Raw genomic sequence first — 19,765 nt, 5'->3', positions numbered from 1 at the left:
CCTTCAAGTAGTACAAGGAATTGAGTGTAGATGAAGCTGAGTCATCTTTTCATAGATTAGTTTCTTATAGAGCCTGCACATTTTTTCCTCCTTCTCTCGTGTAGGTTCTCTGTGTTTTTGTTTCTTTCTCCTTATAGGGTCAATAGCCTACTCCCCGCCACCTTGTGTTTTTAAATCTCAAGTGATAAAATACTAAAACACTAATCTGTGGTTTCTTCCTTTCAGTATTGAGGGTTTGACAGTTCTCTGTGCTAGTTTACTTTATTTTATACCCCAGTTATTAGGTTTCACCTGTTCAGTATTTGGCAAAGGGCCAGGCACACATGGGTCACTGCTGTAATCTTATTCTTATATAGAAAAGCATAATAAATATTCTTCTCCACAATTATCTGGGAGGAGGGTCCCCTCACAAAGCAGGGCTGGTCCTGACATGACCCCGAATGGGAATACTTTCAAAGGCCCCCACAAGAAAGCCATGAACATTTCCCCATCTCAGTCCAGTCAGTTCCTTCTTGGGACCAGCACTGAATTTTCCTTCACAGAGTTGTATGGTATTGGCCACAGGCCTTCCTAGCCATTAGTGGGAGAGGAGCTCCTACCTGGAGCAGGATGATCATTGTGAGGAACATGTAGAAGCCCCCAAGGGCAAGGGGAGGGAAGCTGCCCTTGGCATCCGGCACATCGAAGGGAGGATGTTCCCTAAACGTCCCGTTCCAGAGGCTGTGACCTGAGAGGAGGCAAAGCCAGGATGAGACAGAAGCTTCACTTAATTCCAAGGTTGGTCAATTACATCAGCCCTTGACCTATTCCTGGACATGAGTTTGCTTTGGAGGAGTCCACCCTTATCCTATATAATAAAAAGATAATATGCAAATTGACCCTAATGGTGGAATGACCAGAATGACTGCTCGACCACTCACTATGAGGCACACTGGCCACCTCTCGGTCCCTTCTCCTGGCCATCAGGCTCTGATCGTCGATGGAGAACGGGGATCTGGGGGTTGGTGACAGTGGGGGATGGGACTGGCAAGTGGGCAGAACGGCCAACCTCTCGGTTCCTCCCCACAGCCGTCAGGCTCCGATCACGGGATGGCGAACGGGGAACCGGGGGTGGGTGGCGGTGGAGGATGGGCTGGCTGTGGGCAGCTGAGGAAGATGGCCCTGATTGCAGGCCAGGCCTAGAGACTGTACCCGCACATGAATTTCATGTGCTGAGCCTCTAGTTCTATATAATATAGCTGTGTGTGTGTGTGTGTTTGCGCGCCCATGCACTCATTTAGCTCTGAAGTAGTCCTTCATACAGCCTATGTGTCAGTCTCTTGGTAGGCATTAAGTCTGACCTGCCAGAGGAGAGTATCATGGGGATTGCTTACATTTTGATGAAATTCTGTGATATAGGGGTTGGAAATAGAGAAAGGGACACATGTTCTTTCCAGTTGTGTGATTGGAAGTGCATGGCTTGGGAGTCCTGACAACCTTTACCTATCCTCTATACTCCCCCCATGCATTCTGGGCTAAGAAAAAAGAGCCACCACCTTCACACAGTCCAAGTAAATGTGTGATAAAGAACCCGGAAGGGAGTTCGTTGAGAGCTTTCGCCTCCTGCAGGGGCCCATCGCTGTGTGTGAGTCATTATTCTCAAAAAGAACAGGATTCTGCCCCTCCCATAACTCCCAATTTATGTATCATTTGGGCAATCTGCCAAGCTGATTCTGGCTTTTCTGCACCTTATCTCCCTGTGTGACCTTTTAACCATTAACTTCCTTTCTCTGGGGACATAGTGAGATGATCTCAAATGTCCTTTCCAGTACTGACATTTCTTAAACAAACCTGTCCTGAAGCAAAGGCAGCCAGCGGTTCCTGCAACTTAAACATTAGCCTGCTCAATTTAGTCAAACATTTAATGAACTCACCCCCAATGCATTGGCAGGACCAGACCAAATGATTTCTTAGGCCCTATATGGCCTAAGGGCCAGTTCCCCACTCCTGTTAAACTAGTAAGTTGACGTTAATTTTCTGTGTGCAGCCCTTCCTGAGAGGACAGACAGTCAGGAATCCTGTCCACGTGCTGGCTCCTTCCTGCTGGACCAGGAGCTGGGACGGGCTCGCCTTGTTATCCTTCACGCTAAGAGAGTATCTGACTCCTAACAGTATTTCTTGAACAAATAAATGATAGATGATATTTCTAATATTTTGTGTAATTAATACTTTCAAGAGATTTCACATTGGTATCCTGTGTTCATATAGGGGAGGCTTTATTTTTTATGAACTCTATTTTACAGATGAGGAAACCGAGGCTCAGAGAGTTGAAGCAACTTGTCCAAAGAAAAAGAAGATTACTGTGGCACTGTGCATTGTTCTTTCCAGAACATTCCATACCGACAGCTCCGATGAGGCACATGAGGAAGAGGAGCCCGATGCAGAAGAAGATGTCCGTGTTCATGCGGCGCTCTATCTTGCTGCGTTTGTACCGCGGGCCGCTGTTGTTCAGCATGGCTTTTGTCTCGTGGCCTGCAAGCGAAAATGAGATTATCAGTCTCTTGCCCCCCGTTTGCCTCTGGTCTGGACCATAGCCTTGGCTCTGCTCACAGGAGCCCAGTAACAGAGGGGCCTCCTGCCCTCACCTGCCTCTGTCCTGCCTCAGGGAGGCTGCTGAGAACTGCTGGAGAGGCCTCTCACAATTGGTCAGCAGGTACTTATTGAGCATCCCCGACATGCCAGCCACTGGTGGGCATGGACAGAGCTACCATGCTCAGGTTGTGCCCTGCACAGACCTAGAGGTATCCCTCATTTTGTAGTTGTCATAGGTTTGTAAGTTTATTATGACACATTTCTGGCAAATGACAGTAAACTGTTTTGAGGGCTTTTTCTAATTTGCACAAAGGCACTGTTATGGGCTAGTGGTGGTATAATACACTGCTAAGACAGATGACTCACATGTTGGTGAAAATATACAAGGAAACAAATACATGAGATAACTGCAGTCAGTAATACGTCCCATGAAATAAACAATAAACAAAAGGCTAATAATAAGAGATGGTTTTGGAAAGCATAGTCAGGGAAGGCTTCTCAGAAGAGGTGACATTTAAGGAAGACTTGAAGGGAGAGAAGAGTTGGGAGAAGAAGGTTTTAGGCTGGGGGAATAGTAGGTGCCAAGGCCCTGGGGCAGGACACTGCTTGGGGCCAGTAATTTTCGTATTTGTCTCTTGGTGACAAATATGTTGGTGTTGCTTGGGTAAGAGTGGTCAGGGCCAAAGGTCTCTACCCCAACATTAAATCTGTACAGCTCCACTCCTGTCTCGGAATTCTGTATGCATAATGTGTTGTTCAAAGAAAGGACAGCAAAATTTGAAAACTACTAATCTCACCTAACCACCCCTTTTTCTAGTTGGAGAAAAGTAGAAGGGACCTGCCCATAAAGAAAGAATAAATGACCGCCAGAGCCACACTGAGAACCCTGGATTCTAATTCCCAGCCTATTTCTCCTTCCAAGCAGCCCCGGGTGGTACCCAAGCCACACAGCCAGCTGCTGAGTCAAGCTGAGACTCTGTCTTTGGGCAGAGCCTGTCCTCTAGGGCTGCTAACTTTTAACTACCATGCTGTACTCCTTAGTGGTCAAATTAAAAAACACCAATCACATGTTTTCTGTGCAAAATTAAAGAAAACGAATACATCAGCTCCAGCGGCGAATGGGTTTAATGCTGTTTAGGTAGTTGCCCTGTGGATTTAAAGTGGCAACAAAACAGCAGGACCAGCAAACTCTAGGCTTATTAAATTAGACTCAAGTCACTTCAGTTGTGAGGGCGTTTGTATGGCACAGCGAGTACAGCCTGACTGTGCTGACGACACTGCCTTCCTGACTTCCTTAGGGTCACCCCATACAAGGGATCCCAGGACTACTCTCTTCAAACACCTGCTCCTCACCATTGAGATCCCTCTGTTCTTTTGGCAAGAGCTGGACTCAAGGGGGGAAGGCTGCATGGTGTAGCAGTTAGAACCTGGGCTCTAGAGTCAGAGCTAGACCCTGACGATGCTTGACCTTGGGTTACATACAATTAATACCAGGAGACAAGTGGCCTTGAGTGAATGATTCCCTTTGCACCTCAATTCCTTGTCTGCAAAATGGGAGATAATGGTTGTGTATGTATTTGGGGCGGGGGAGTGGATTAATATACACAAAGTACCTCCACGTGTTCCTTGTACACAGTAGGGGTACACACCTCCACACTCGATCTCTTCCTCTACAAAGCTCAGTTTGGCTTTTTGGGGCCTTAGATACTGAGGATACTCCTGTTTTGTCTGTCCATATTGTCCAGGGAGAGACTCTAGACCAGTCGTTCTCAACCACGGGGATTTTACTCCCCAGGTGACATTTGGCAATGGCTTGAGAAGGTGGTGCTAAGAGCATCTAGTACAGTGGTTCTCAACCTTCTGGCCCTTTAAATACAGTTCCTCATGTTGTGACCCAACCATAAAATTATTTTCGTTACTACTTCATAACTGTAATGTTGCTACTATTATGAATTATAATGTAAATATCTGATATGCAGGATGGTCTTAGGCAACCCCTGTGAAAGGGTCGTTCGACTGCCAAAGGGGTCGCGGCCTACAGGTTGAGAACCGCTGATAGTGGGTAGAGGCCAGGGATGCTGCTCAACATCCTATAAGGCAGCTCCCACCACCAACAGCCCGGACCTGTAAGTCAATCGTGCCAAGATTGAGCACCCGTGCTCTAGATGATAACACTGAAAATAATTAGTACTCTTTTTGCTCACATTTTTTTGAGAACCTAATATGTGTTGGGCATTGTGCTAGCCCATTTCACAGGTAATTTCATTTGAACCTCATGCCCCTACAAGATAGAATTCTTAGTGCACCCGTGTTGAAAGCCTAGCCAGCTAGCACTGGAATGTGCAGCTGGTGAGTGGATTTGAACCCAGGCAGCCTGACCCCCCAGAGCCACAGGGAGCTCTCTCTAAACCTGTCCCCTCATACAGCATTCCCATCATTCACATAGAGTTTTTTCTTTGTTTCTGGTCACTCAGAAAAGCAAACTCTAAGTGCATGAGGGTTTTCTTGCTGGGGCAGGGATTGCTACACAGCCCACCTTTAGTGCGTCTACCAGATGGCACTGAACTCATTACCAAAAACCCTTAAAAACAGTCATCTAAACTGACAAACACAACCTCCTTTCCCCCAAATTAGGGAAAGCTAGCTAGATTGTGTCATTATTTGTTTTAAAACCTGTTTTTGTGGGGTTTTTTTTTGATAGTCCCAAAAAGTGAATCTTAGAGTAGATTGATGTTTAGAATGCTCTTCTATGTCCATCAAAAGTGGGTTTCTACTCAGACCAAAACAAATCAAACAAAACAAGCAAACAAAATGCTACAAGGTATCCTAGTGAATACAAGACCCAGAGACATGTATTCTGGAGTCCTCCTGTGAGAGTAGACACCTCGGGGAGACCGTGTTTCCCCTACAGAGCAAGAAGTCTGCAGTTGTCAATGTTACAACCGATATTTATCGAGAACCCATGGAGCACCAGGTTCTAGGTTCCAGGGATACAGTAGTCGTAAGACTTTAGATTTCATTGTAAGATGTGTTGCTATCTTTTTAATTGGGAAGCAAAATGGCCATGGCAAGGTCAGATACATCATCATAACTGCAGCCATAACATGAATAAAGATAAATAATAATAACTGCAAAACACAATGAAAAACCATCACATTTTTACGTGCTAGATGCAGTGCTTTTCATGTGTTGGGTCATTTGACCCTCACAAGGACAAAGGCAGATACAAATGTTTTCCCCAGTGGATAGATGAGGAAGCCGAGGCACAAAAGGTGAAGTTATTAAGTTTGGTGAGGTTATTCCTCAGGCTCAGTAAGATACACTTCATCTTGCCTGTACAGTTAGTGTCACAAAACCATTGGAGGTAAAGGAGCAGGAATCTCCCTCCCTGTCTGTTCAGTTGAGTGACAGTAACTTGAAATCTATTATGTCTCCTGTGGACCGAGTGAGCAGCTGTGATTCCAGCCTCAGTTTGCTTAGCTGAGAAATGGGAAGTTACGTGACTCTACCCCTTAGAACTGATGTGAGTTTCCCCTGGTGGAGATGGATTTGGAGGAGGGGATAGAGGAGGGAACGTAGAGGGGGACCAAAGAAACTGTCCAGGGACAATGACCTGCATAGATGACAATGCCAACAGCCACCTCGGTGTTTCTGATGGTGCAGCCTCGGAGCAAAAGACTCTCACTGCCAAAGCCGGTCCTGGTCTGGTCAGGATGCTCCCTGGGGATGAGGAAAGACAGGGAGTAGTTTGATGGCTTCTCTATGCCGTCACTGGGCACAATGGTATCTCCATGGCATCCCAGAACTAGAAGCAGTAAGTGAACACAATCCCTATCCTCCTTCTTTTTCAGAAGAGGGATATTAACTCGGAATCTAGTCTCCATGTTCAAGTGCAACTCCTGATTGTCCTGGGAAGCTGGACCCTGAGAGGGAATGACCCACCCGAAGGAAATCCTCATCCCCCATCTGAAAGGGATCTGGCTTCTGGACCTACAGGGACGCATGTGTTCCCTCCAGGCTGTGGTCTCGTGCTTGCTGTCACCTGGCTGCAGGGACGGAACTGCACAAGCTGACCGTCCGAGTCCACAGCTGACACCAGGCAGTCCTGTCTCTTGGATGTGAGCCGGGTCAGGAAGGGCAGCTGGTGGGCTCCTCTCCTCCAGCTCCTTCTCTCGCTGGCCTCGCTCCTGTACCATCCTCCTCTGGCTGCGTCTCATAAAATAAACAGACCTCAAGGGAGGTGGTCAGGGGCCTTGGTGCGATGTAGGGGAGGCGACTTCTTAGAGCAAGATCGAGTTTTTTCTCTCGCTCCAGGCTCAGGGAAATTGCACTTTTTTGTTGCACACTAGAAAATTCTGAGTCCTACTAACACCAGATTTTACCCCGTGTCTGGCCCTTCTTTCACCTGATGCCTTTCCTTTGGGAGTTTTCAGAAGTTTAAACATAACTTCCCCACAACATTGGGGTGAAGAAAAATAATAATCAGAACCTTTAGGGCTTTTTCTCCTCCTAGGTCTTCAATACTTCCTTTTCCAGGGCTGGTATATGTGGTTTTTTTAAAATGTATTAACTCAGTCATCATGACAGCCTTGTAAGATAGAGTCATGTAATTGTACCCACTTTATAGATAGGGAAACTGAGGCAAGTTCAGAGAGATAGTAAGGGGCAGAGCAGGATTCCAACCCAGGAAGCCTGGCTCCAGAGTGCTCTATTGTAACTCAAAATATCTTTTAATACGAATTATTCCTTACTCTGTTTACAAACTGCATTGTCTGATGTTATTTTATTTGACTTTTCAAGGCTCTGGGAAGGAAGCAGGGTGGTCATCCTTCCTTGTGAAAAAGGTGAAGCTCAGAGAGGATGACAGAGTTTCCCAAAGCCACACACCTGGGACACGGGGCATCTTAGGACTCGGGAACCCAGGCCACAGACACCAAACCTCCTGCGGGTTTCACTTAGGTTTCTCTAGCTGTTCTTTGTGATAAAAAAGAAAGAAATTTCCTCAGGACCCGAATGCTTATTTGCTTGGCCATTTTAAGGAAAAAATGTTTCTCGCTGAAGAGGAGATATTTACTAGCAGCACATGGGCATGAGATACTTACATGTAACCCTTAAATTTGTTGAGGCGGTTGTTGGGTTTCTCACACACGATGGTGTTGTGGAAGTGTTCTGGTTTGAACTGGGCCTCCTGTGAGAGAGAGGATGTCACAAGATTATTAAGAGGGATCTACTTTTCATAGATCGTTGGGGCGCTAATTGTTGCAAATAAGATAATCCCTGCTTTGTCGCAATGTGATAGTTGCCACGTATTAGGAGAAAAAGTTAAATCCTCATGAAAGAGGAAAACCTAGATGCAAATAAAATTTGGATTGACAGCAGAGAAAAGGGAGTGAATTTACGGCTGAAAGCTCCAAAGTACAGCTAGCTGTTCAAAGGGGCAAATTGATTAGAAGAAATGATAGCATTTTCTGGCTTCGTGTAAATATACTGTCCATTGGATCTGTGGAGGCACCAGCATAAATAAATTCTCCAGTCACTTGAAATAAATTACCCATCCAGGAGTTTCTAAAAATATGGCCCTTTTCCCTCCAGGTATCGATTCTTTCAGGGACAAACACTTGCCGAGTTCTGAGATGATGACAAATCATGCTGTAATTTGTCAGCTGCTTTCGTGCCCTGATTAAGCTGTGTGCTTCACTCTGATCCATCCACTCGGCTCGCCGCTGGCTTTCTGAGTCCAAACACAGTTCAGGGAGGAGTGGCCTCGGAGTCTGAGAGCTAAAGATATTGCTGCAGCGAGTCCCCGATGTCTGTTTAATGGCAGCTGGTGGATCCCTGGTAATGGCCAAGTTTCCCTTTCTTGTCCCAGTGACCTTCCTCTTAAAGTGCCCCTTGCTTTGCTTTGCTTCTGGGCCTTGGCCTTGGGTCCTCTGTCTGACTCCCTCTCCTCTTGGAGAAGTGACCTTACCTTTTCTAACCACCTGTCCCCTGGGCCACCTTCCTTCCCTCCCCAAGATGGGCTGTGGAGAGGAGTGTGTGGGCCCTGCTGCATCCAAAGACAACTCCTCAGGCCCGGCTTCCTTTGAAGCATTTGCCGAAACTTACTCTTGGGAGCTGTGAGGAGAGACCAAGGACAGGAGGGCATTGCCACGCCTTCCAAACCTGCCAGGCCCTTAATTGAATCAGGAGTTTGGATTCCCTTCTGATTCCCTGCCTCACAGCTTCTCTTAGCTTGTGGATGAAGCTCACCTAAGCAACTTCTCTTCTCACCCAGCCTTCTACCGAAGGCACTGACCCTGGTGGAAGTCTCCCTAACAGAAAAATGGCCAGGAAAAGACAAACTCCTGCCAGAAAGAAAAGTGCATGTCTCTGCATTCTCCGGGCCAAGCCTACCTACCCTGAGCACGTAGTATGTTCCAGGAACCTGCCACTAAGTCCTCACAGTAGCCGTAAGAGGTTTTGACAGATGTGCAAATGGAGACTGAACTAAAGCCATTGCTTTACAGTTTGTAAGTGGCAGAGCCAGGATTGCAATGGATATGATTGGAATCCAAAGCCAACTGTGATCATACTCACTATCATCATCATCATCATCATCATCATCATCATCATCATCATCATATTTATTCCTCTTCCTCCTGTTAGTGTGATAACTATTGCTCTAGCACAGCTGTGGGCAAACTACGGCCCGCGGGCCGGATCCGGCCCATTTGAAATGAATAAAACTAAAAAAAAAAAGAGACCGTACCCTTTTATGTAATGATGTTACTTTGAATTTATATTCGTTCACACAAACACTCCATCCATGCTTTTGTTCCAGCCCTCCGGTCCAGTTTAAGAACCCATTGTGGCCCTCGAGTCAAAAAGTTTGCCCACCCCTGCTCTAGCATCTATTGGATGCTTATTTTGTGTCAAGAACCAACTATGTATTTTATACATGCTATTTCCTTTAATTCCCTGAAAAGGATCTAACTAGTCTCACTCATTCATTCATGCATGCAAGCTTTATTGAATGCTATCTGAACCAGAGTGAGGCAGAATCAGAGAGAAGAGGTGATTGACACAAATCAGTTATTGCAGCTGTAACACCACTCAAAGTTCCCAGTTCAACTTATGTATCAATATTGGTATCTATGAAAGTAGAGGAAAATCAGCCAAGGCCAAGGGTCAGTGTGTAATGACTCTCCAGGCGAACGTACTCCTCACTGACCTATGGCCCAGAAACAGCCAGCTGCCTCCTCCCAGCCCCACTGGGAAGGCCACAGGGAAGCAAACAGCCTGAAATATATTCCAGTAACTGGAACAGGCCATTTCACTTGCACAAGTCTTAACTGTTACTTTTCTAGGCTGAGTTTCCACTATTCTTCACAGTTGAATTTCAAGTTGTTCTATACATATAATTGCATAAAGGCATGAACGCTCTTTTGAAATACTTTGTAGTTTTCTGGTGATCACTGTTCACTCTACTCCTCTTTCATGAAGAACCATTTAACTTCCTTATGGGAAACTATCTCACCTCCATGGTTTCACAATTTCAATGGGAATTAAGTCAAGATGCCCTGTCCCCTAGACTCTCCCACTGTGGGACTTTGACTTGAGTGGAATGACGCAAGGAGGAAAAACCAAATGAGACCATTAAGTAATTGCTGCTACCCATCTATCCCACTGCACTGTTTCCTGGTTCTTGTTTCTGAGCCAGAGTCTTCAGCTTTCCTTTGATTCTGTGAGCTATATTGTGTGCTTCTTCCCGTCCATCCCATCCCCCACCACATTTTTTTTTGCAATAATTCTGTTTTGCTTAGTTAGATCATTTCTGTTGCTTGCAGACCGAGAATCCTAACCAACACAGCGGCCTACTCATTTGCATGGGCATATCTGGGCCTTTAAAGGATAATGATGTTTATTAATTTGGTAACGTTACAGTTCAGAAAATGCTGCCTCTTATTTATTTGACCTTATTTGATCTTCACAACTCTCCCGTGACATGTTCAGGACAGGTTATTCTGTTTTATTGAAGATAAAACGAAACGTTGATTACTCTCAAGTAATTTGCCCAAGGTCTCACAGCTCATGAGCACAGAGGTTTGTCTGGTTCTAAAATATGCACTGTTCTTTGCTTGATTTAACTAATTAATGCTGTTTGCCAACAGAGCAAACCCTCTTGGCCCATTTCATGATTTCTTTGCAAGTTTTCCATATTGATAATTCACTTAAACTTTCATAGCCAAGCTCAAGAGTGACACCTCTTAAGGACCCTCTGTTCACCACATACCATTGCACTCTCTCCTTCCTTTGAACCTAGACAATTCTTAAATATCTATGCCACTCACTTTAAATTTGTCTTATACTTTTAAGTGGCAAGTACCAAGCTGTTTCTATAAGCCTATCGGTAGATTAAGTATGGCAACTGGTCCACAGATTTCCATATACACCCAAATGTCATCTGTAGACAGAGTAAAAATAAGTCTCACTTATACATGGTTTTCTAATTTCTATAGGAATTCCTGAAATCAATAAATTACAAATCCATTTTAAGAAGTCATCAAATTCATAGTAACTCTTTGTTATTCTTTTCCTAAATAAAGGACTCTGAAAGGACAACTACTTTCAGGAAGGAGAGCTTAGAGGGGGTGGGTTAAGATTTCAAAAAATTTTTGATAGACACAGGGATTTAAATTTAAAGAAAAATGGAGCCCTAGCTCTGAGAGTCTGTTACCCATACAACCCTCAGGTTAGAACCACCCCTACCACCCCACCCCCCCCACACCACACAGGGGTTGTTAGGGTGGCAAAGCAGCAGTGGTAACTCATTTGTAGTGCATGCCTGTGGACTCTGCAGGGACCAGGGTTACAGGGTACACAATCTTCACCAACCCTGGCAGCTATTAGAAGGAGGTACACTGCAATCTTGCAAGAATGCTATTTAAAGTTTTGTGTTTTTTTTTGTTTTTTTTTTTTGCATACTCGTTTGGATAAATTGTAGAAGCAAATGTTCTTCATGCCTCAGCTGCTGAGCCAGGTGACAGAGGTTTCCTTCCTGGCATACAAATTAACCCGCTGATTTCTGGGAATCCTCTTTGAAAACTAATGACAGTTACCAGCACTTGATAACCTTCTTACTCCCGGGTGGGATAGAAGTCCTTTCCAAGATCAGCCACCATAGGCTGACTGGCAGCTACTGTCCCCTCTGATCTGGGTGAGGAAATGGTCTGCATATTCAATGACTCTGGGTCCCTCCTACAAAAGCACACAGATTGATCTGGAGGGCTCTGCCTTATAGTCCATGTGCCCTTTTCTCAAGTGGACAAATGTTGACTAAATGTAATCTTGAAATCTTTTCTTTAAAAAATTATTTATTTTATTAATATTTTTAAAAATATATTTTTATTGATTTCAGAGAGGGAGGGAGAGGGAGAGATAGAAACATCAATGATGAGAGAGAGCCACTGATCAGCTGCCTCCTGCACTCCCCACACTGGGAATGGAGCTCACAACCCGGGCACGTGCCTTAACCGGGTATTGAACCATGATCTCCTGGTTCATAGGTCAACACTCAACCACTGAGCCATAGCAGCTGGGCTTGAAATCTTTCTTTTTAAATTGACTTAAAATTATATTAGTTTTAGGTGTCAACATAAGAGTACTGAGGTCATGGCAAAAGAAGTCAGGAGTCAATTTGAAGACGTTCCCACTGAGTGAGACAATCAACAAAGGTAATAACTGCACTGATTTGACATCAACCAATATGATTAAATCCACAAGTTCATACGGATAATAAAAAGGAAAAAACCTCATCAGTCACCTCTGGAGGATGCTAGGGAGTCAGCTTATCTAACATTGACATAAACATGCACAGACACAAATCTAACCAGAATCCGATTTAGGCAGGAGATCTAACTACCAATGTTAGAAATACGTCGCACGGGGAAGCATGTTAAATGTCACTACAGGGAGACAGTGCAATCAGCAAAATCAAGACTATCGGAGATTTTACAGGACAAATAACCTGGTTTACTCAGAAACAAAAACGAAGTATGCAAGAAAAAAAAAGCAGAATAGGCAATCTATAGAGCAAGAGGTTTAATAATCTAATCTCAATATTTGAATACTGATTCAGACAAATTAAAAATATCCAACACTGACCTGAAAGTTGATATCAAGGAATTACCTTTAATATTTTAGGTATGACAATGATATAATGGTACATTTAAAACATCATATTTTTAAGAGACAGATATTGAAATATTTATGGGTGAAATTATGTGATATGGAAGATTTCCTTCCAAACAGTTTGCAGAGAGAACAGGGAGGGAATAAAGATAAAACAGGATTGATCATGAGTTGATTATTGAAATTAGGTGGGTACCTAAAAATTATCATATTATTCTCTCTGCTTTTGTATATACTTGAACATTTCCATAATAAAAAGAAAAAAAGAAAGAAAGAAAGAAAAAAGGAACTCTGCCCAAGTTTAAATCTGAGCTCAGCCAATTGTGAAATGAGAATAACCAAAGTGCTTATCTCATAGAATTATCTCTGAGGAGTGGAAAGAGATGACAGGTATACTACACTTAGAAGAACTGTCTATCTATGCCTATTTTTTGTGCTCAATCAAGTTATTTAGTGATACTACTTATTATGATATATTATTATGTAGATCCTATATTAAAAGAACCCTAAACCACATGATCTCAGCTCAACATTTAAGCAGTTATCAACAGGTAAAAAGACAGTATTATTCTTAACAGAAATATGGAACAGCCTGTTAGGGGCAGGAAAGAGGATTTTCCCCTGGTTCTTAAGGCAGGCGAGGTTGAGGTGACAGGCTGCTACCTTTTGCTTTACTTAAGGTGCAGCATCACTGAACTGGGATGGCCATAAATGACTCCCTACCCTATCTCAAGTCTGTTAGAAAAGTGCTCCTCTGCCTAAATACAGGGTGGGCAAGAGCAGGTTTACGGTTGTTTGTATGGAAAGTAATATGATCATTAATTAATAATAGAAGAGTAAAGTTAGTGTTTCACGTACACAAAACTGTAAACCTACGTTGGCCCACTCCTGTATGTTAGTCAGCACACTCTTGCAATGCAGAGGGTCCAAGCTACAATGGCTGTTCCCAATTGAGCAAATGGGTTAAAAACACTAACCATCGGTGGAATGCAAGCTAATTAAAAGGGAGAGCCAAGTAAGACTCTTTAAACTGGGCAATACACAGGTAAGCACAATTAGTGCAATAATCAATGAAGCCGAGGCCAGTGCTTCCAAACTTTAATGTGCACATAAATCACATGGGAATCTTGTTAAAATGCAGACTCTGGTTCTATTTGGGGGTAGGGCATGAGATTCTACATTTATCACAAACTCTCAAGTATGTTGGAGAGGCTAGTTCACGTCTCACTTGGTGTCACAAATTCTTGGTTGGCACCAGGAAATAATCTGACACACGCTTCCATAAAAATTAGGATCTGGTGATTTGAATGACAGGTACCAATTGGTCCAAAATGGCATCACTCCTGCTAAAGCCCATGATACCAAACCTAGATTTAATACCTGACCTAATTGCTGTTTCAACCGTTCCCACTAATGCAACCTTAATCAACCAGTCTAAAATTTTCTGGTCAACATCAATGAGGTAATCTATTATGTTGGGGTCTCTCCATTAATCCCCCCCCCCCCAACTAAAGGAAGAGGCAATCAGGACAATAAAAACCCTCACCACTCCTTTCCCTCCAAAAGATGTCCTAGTCTAAAATTAATCTTTTTTTTCTTTTGTTAATAGCTCTCTTGCCAACCCTTCTTCCTATAAAAACTTTCCACATTTTACACCTCCTCAGAGTGCCATTTTAGTTACTAGATGGGATTCTGCCTGATTTGTGAATCCCTTAATAAAGCCAATTACACCTTCAATTTACTCAGGAATGTGTTTGATGTGAAATACTAATTGGAAGAATTCATTTCTGATTCTTTGGTTTGATAACTGCCCAATTTCCCAAAATGAATGGCACACACTCATTTCCAGATGTTAAATGCCTAGTGTCCATCTTGGAAATCCTTTTAAGAAGAATTAGGTATCAGAATGTCACCAAAGAGAAAACTGTACATTTAATTCTCTAATGATGTTCTCTTAACATAATCCTAATTTTAGATTCCCTCCCTTTTGGCCTTTTTCCCAGCAATGGGATTTGGGAATAAATATTTCATGAAAAGTCAATAATTTTGTGAATTCAAAGATGGTTCACCACAATAAAAGTTCCAACTGAGAAAAAATTTGGCTAGGTTGAGTTACATTCTGAAAAGAGGATTTTGAAACCAACTCTTTGGCGACCTTGAGAATGACTTGCTATGTCATAGAAGGAAGACTCTTTTGAAAAGCTCTTTCATATTTTAGAATTTCATTTGAATTTCACTTCTCACCTGTTGTGATCATGGGTGTTCCACAGCCCAGCTTAACATTTTCCCTCAAATTTGCACAGGAATGTTAAAAATTATTGTGCTGAAAATGGTTCAGCGGTTAAATAAGTTTGGAAAGCTCAGAGTTAGGGATTTGAACCAGCCTCTGGACTCCAATTCTTCTCAGAGACCTTAGTATGTTAATGTATATTGGAATGCCCAAGAGGACTCCATAGGACACAGGCTTCCCAATCAGATTTGACCATGAATCTTGCTTCTCAAGAATTATCTCTTAAGCTAAGGGTTTGGCAGATTCCACCTTGAGAAATACTGGTCTTAGGGGGCTGAAAAAAAGTTCGTTTTATTGACTTCAGATTAGCAGAATATAGTAATCTCTCATCATCTATAAGATGGTGAAAATGGGTGTGGGTACATGTGTAGGGTGGGAGGTTTCCAGAAGTCTCAGTGGCTAGTAAAAACCCTTTTGGCAAGGTGAAGGTCTCATAGACATTAGGGATTGAGAGGGAAAACATGCTAACAAAAATGATTAATACTTATTATTTAAGATATTAAATTTCCAAAAAAAAAAACTATATGTAGGTGTTCAAAATTTTCTCTGAGACAACTGATCAAATTTGCCCTTTCTGTACCTCAGCATTTTCATCTGTAAAATGGGAATAGTAATGTCCACCTCACACGGAGGTTGCAAGGACTAAAAGAGACAATGCATGGAAAAACACCAGTATAGGTGAGAAGCTCAAGATGGCAGCTTTGTTCTCATTGCTGTTAGGGTCTTTTTTTTAAGTACTTGAGGTACATCTTCCCTTGGTTGTATAGCTTCTCAAGAAGATAGCCCTGCTGGCATGGTTCAGTGGTTGAGTATTGACCTATGAACCAGGAGGTCACGAAATGGGCAGGACACATGCTCAGGTTATAGGCTCAATCCCCAGTAGGGGGTGTGCAGGAGGCAGCAAATCAATGATTTTCTTATTATTGACTAGAGGCCAGGTGCAGGAATTCATGCACAGGTGGGGTCCCTCTGCCTGGCTGGCGATTGGGCCCATCTCGTCCAGTCAGGGGGGCGGGGGGGGGGGGGGACCATGGGAGGTTGACTGGCTGTGGGAGGTTGGCTGTGGGAGCGCACTGACCACCAGGGGGCAGCTCCAGCGTTGAGTGTCTGCGTCCTGGTGGTCAGAGCACGTCATAGCTACCAGCCCGTAGTCCAGTTTTAACAGTCACTTAGGCTTTTATATATACAGAGATAGATAGATGTTTCTTCTCTCTCTCTCTCTCTCTCTCTCTCTCTCTCTCTCTCTCTCTCTCTCTCCTCTCTCTCCCCCTTTCCGGTCCTCTCTGAAATTAATAAAAATATATTAAAAAAAGGTGGTGACAGGTTCATATAAAGATAATTTGGGGAAACATTTTAAAAATATGCATGTCCAGACCTGGCGCATGTACATTAAAAAACACACAAATCCCTGTAATGTAACTGGGGGAAAATCCTTAAATTGTAGTCTCACCTCTTTTGCAGTAGTCCTGGAATATGATCCTTGGAATAAAAGGTTTCTGTGGTTAAATGTTTAAAAAGATTACACACTAGTAGCTGCCCCAGCAGTTCCCTGGGGTTTTTTGAAGTATCTGAGAAGTCCTTCAGTGCACAATATTTGCAAACTTCTCCTTCTGAATTTATCTGACTTTGCAACATGTATGTTCATTGCAACTCTCATCAATGTCTTTGTTCAATATATTTGAGAAAAACTATATAATACAGAGTTAAACAGAAGAGAATTCTACCCATTTCAGAAATCTTTTTATATTAAAGACATAAGGGAAAATCAAGGAAACAAAGAGCAGCCAGTTCCTCTTCCCCAGGCAGCTAAGCCTAGTTTTATTCCCACTACTTATATGTGGAAAGATTATTGAAAACTAGAGGCCCAGTGAATGAATTTGCACACGGGTGGGGTCCCTTGGCCTGGCCGGCAATCAGGGCCGATTGGGACCAGTGGCCGGGGGGAGGGACCGTGGGATGTTGGCTGTGGGAGTGCACTGACCACCAGGGGCAGCTCCTGTCTTGAGTGTCTGCCCCTGGTAGTCAGTGTGTCATCATAGCGACTGGTCGACCAGTCGTTCAGTCGACTGATTGTAACGGTTGCTTAGGCTTTTATATACTATATAGAATGATAAATGGGTACTTTCAAGTAAGCATCTCTGGGTAACCTCAGGGTAATAAAGGGGGAGATGAGCTACTGAAAACCTCAAGAGCTGAGACAATGGACAAACCTGGCTTTGAAATCTGGTTCCGATACTTCCCAGCTCAGTGACCTTGGGCAACTTACTTAACCTTCTATGCCTCGGTCTCATGTATGTAATGGGGACAATAATAGCACCCATCTCACTGTTTTATGGCCAGGATAAATGAGGTAATCATGCAAAGCCCTTAGTAAGGGCTTAATAAAAGCATATTATTATTATTACTACTCTTATTACCCATAAAGGGAAAAAGATACACTTGAGCGAAGTCAGGGAGAGAGAATCAATAATTAAAACAGAAGAGGGAATGCTAAAAAACTTCAAGCTCAAGTAAACCTTCCTCCCTTCACAAATGAATTTACCTTTTTTGTAAGTCATTACGCCCAGTACCCTGTGAGGATTCAGGGTTAGAGTTTGAGAGATGTTATTAAATTGGCTGGTCTATGGCACTGGAGTGTGAATGACCCTTTCATCTGGCTCTTCACTCTAGTCAAATCCCACACTTCCTGACTAATTAACATACAAGAAACAGCTTGGGAGCTGCTGCCAAGACAGAGAGAAAAACAAAACTGCCTGGTGAAACTCAACAACACCGGCATAACTCCCGAGAGTGAAAAGGACTCCGAATTGTGATGAGGGTGTTGGGGTGAGGAGGCCGACAGGGAGGTTTGTAAGCAAATACAAGTTTCACTGTTCCCAGGACTTAAACAAAAAGAAATAGAATAGAAATTCTTAAATGCTTTGCATGTAGCTCGAGTGAGGTGGCAGTTTTACACACTCACATATTCACACGTGTGTGTGTGTGTGTGTGCATGTGCACGCGTGCGTGTATGTAATTGTCATGGTGGATTCATTCCAAGTGTAGTGACTGCAGCCAAGGTAGCAGCGATAGACCACTTACTGTGGGTCTACTTTGAACCAAACCCTGTATTTTCTTCTTTACTTTTTTTTTTTTTATTTCATAGGAATCTCATGGCCAAACTATGGGACAGTTATCATTCCCATTGCCAGGACGAGAGAACAGACTTCTGAGGGTGGGATTAATCATAGGAAAGGGCTTTGATGAAAACTGTTCATTCAGTACTTTGAGAGGCAGAGTGAGCGATGATGGGTGGTCTCTTCTCGAGAAGTTTCACTAGAGATAACTGAATGCGTGGGCATCTCTGAGGAGGGAAGCCCCTGCCCTCTTTATCCTAAATCTCCTGCCTCATCCACTTTCTCCCCAGCCACAGACTGGCAGAGTGAGGGAAAGAGACATAATTTTATTCTTTTCCATGGGCAGAGAAAGGTACCAGATTGGAAATCAACTCTTTCAAGGGGAATTTTAGTTGAAAATTAGAATATCACACTCAGTTTCAATCAATCACAACATTTATTGCCTATGAACACCATTGACATTTATTGCCAACTATTTACTGGCCTCTAACTACGTGCCTTTACCTTCATGTTAAATAATTCATGTACATATCATTTAGTCTTTAGAATTATCCTGTGGAGAGGGTACTACTTTTCTACCCATTTTCCAGATGAGGGAATGAAGGTGTGAGAGCAGTAACTTGCCTAAGGTGAGACAGCTAATAAACCGTGAGGTTGGGCTTACAGATGAGCTCTGGGCATTTAACCATCAAACAATAAAACTTCGCCATGATGTCCGAAGTACCATATATGTAAGTGTGGGGATTAAACAAAAGTGTCAATGATTGCTCCCTGTCCTCAGAGAGGTTTCAGGACTGCCGAGAAGGTAAAATACACACAAATGGAAACAGTTAGCAATGCCTCACTGCAGTTCATGTTGGGGTCAAAGGGGTGTGAGAGAAGATTCATGGAGGGAGAGGTTGCTGGAGCTGATCTGGGCAGGATGAGCAGGGATTAGATAAACACAGCAAAGCAGGTTGGTCCCAGGGTAACTGAACAAATATTAGATTCCTGGGTTTAGAGCAGAGAGCATAGTGTCATCAGATGAACAGGGTGGGTCCCATTTAGGAATTCTGAGGCCTTCAGCAAGTTATTTAACATTCCTAGGCCTCAGTTTCCTCATCTGTGATAAGGGGAGAATACCCACTTCAGAGGGAAAAGGAGGCAGTCACTACCTTCCCCTCTACCCACCCGATTACGTTCAACTTTCCAGCAGAGTTGCCTTTGCCTGCAAAGAAGATGTTAGGAAGATCCCTACCTGCTGAGAGAAGCCCTTCACCACACGCCTTTGCTTGAGGTTTGTCTCTCCGTCCAAGTTGGCAGTTTCCAGGTGGCAGATCCCACTGGGGTCCGAGGAAAAGAGGAGGAGAATGTCGGCCGGGATGATCTCATTGCATCGCATCTGGATGAAGTCTCCCACACGCACATCCCTCCAGCGCTTCTGCACGTAGCTCTGCTCCTTTCTTGGGTGGGAGAAACACAGGGGTCAGCCTGAGTCCTGAGCTTCTCCAGAAACTTGATGAGTGAATGGAGGAAGGTTCTACTTGCACTGAAATATCTCCCAGGCAGCCTGTCACATGACTGCTCTGTATTTGACCTTGCCCCTAATGACTACCACCAGAATCTCTCTAGAAAAGCT

General features: G+C 43.6%; 1 protein-coding gene across 5 annotated transcripts in view; it reads right to left on the bottom strand.

Moving 5' to 3' along the window:
* The window catches only part of ATP10B (ATPase phospholipid transporting 10B (putative)), a 180,356-nt gene that overhangs the window by 44,245 nt on the left and 116,346 nt on the right, over positions 1-19,765 (bottom strand). For 4 of the 5 annotated variants that reach the window (XM_036314373.1, XM_036314368.1, XM_036314369.1 and 1 more), the window contains 5 exons: positions 19,385-19,589; positions 7,674-7,759; positions 6,185-6,291; positions 2,380-2,511; positions 600-727 (listed from right to left, as the gene is read on the bottom strand). In XM_036314373.1, the coding sequence (XP_036170266.1) occupies positions 600-727; positions 2,380-2,511; positions 6,185-6,291; positions 7,674-7,759; positions 19,385-19,589 (658 nt within the window). The remainder of the gene's footprint in view (positions 1-599; positions 728-2,379; positions 2,512-6,184; positions 6,292-7,673; positions 7,760-19,384; positions 19,590-19,765) is intronic. The other variant, XM_036314371.1, reaches the window with a different exon arrangement.

This window comes from Myotis myotis, unplaced genomic scaffold (genome assembly GCF_014108235.1).
Source record: "Myotis myotis isolate mMyoMyo1 unplaced genomic scaffold, mMyoMyo1.p scaffold_m19_p_6, whole genome shotgun sequence".
In the NCBI taxonomy this organism is placed as follows: Eukaryota; Metazoa; Chordata; class Mammalia; order Chiroptera; family Vespertilionidae; genus Myotis; species Myotis myotis.
The sequence above is the reverse complement of the archived record's forward strand: the minus strand, read 5'-3'. Positions and strand labels throughout refer to the sequence as shown.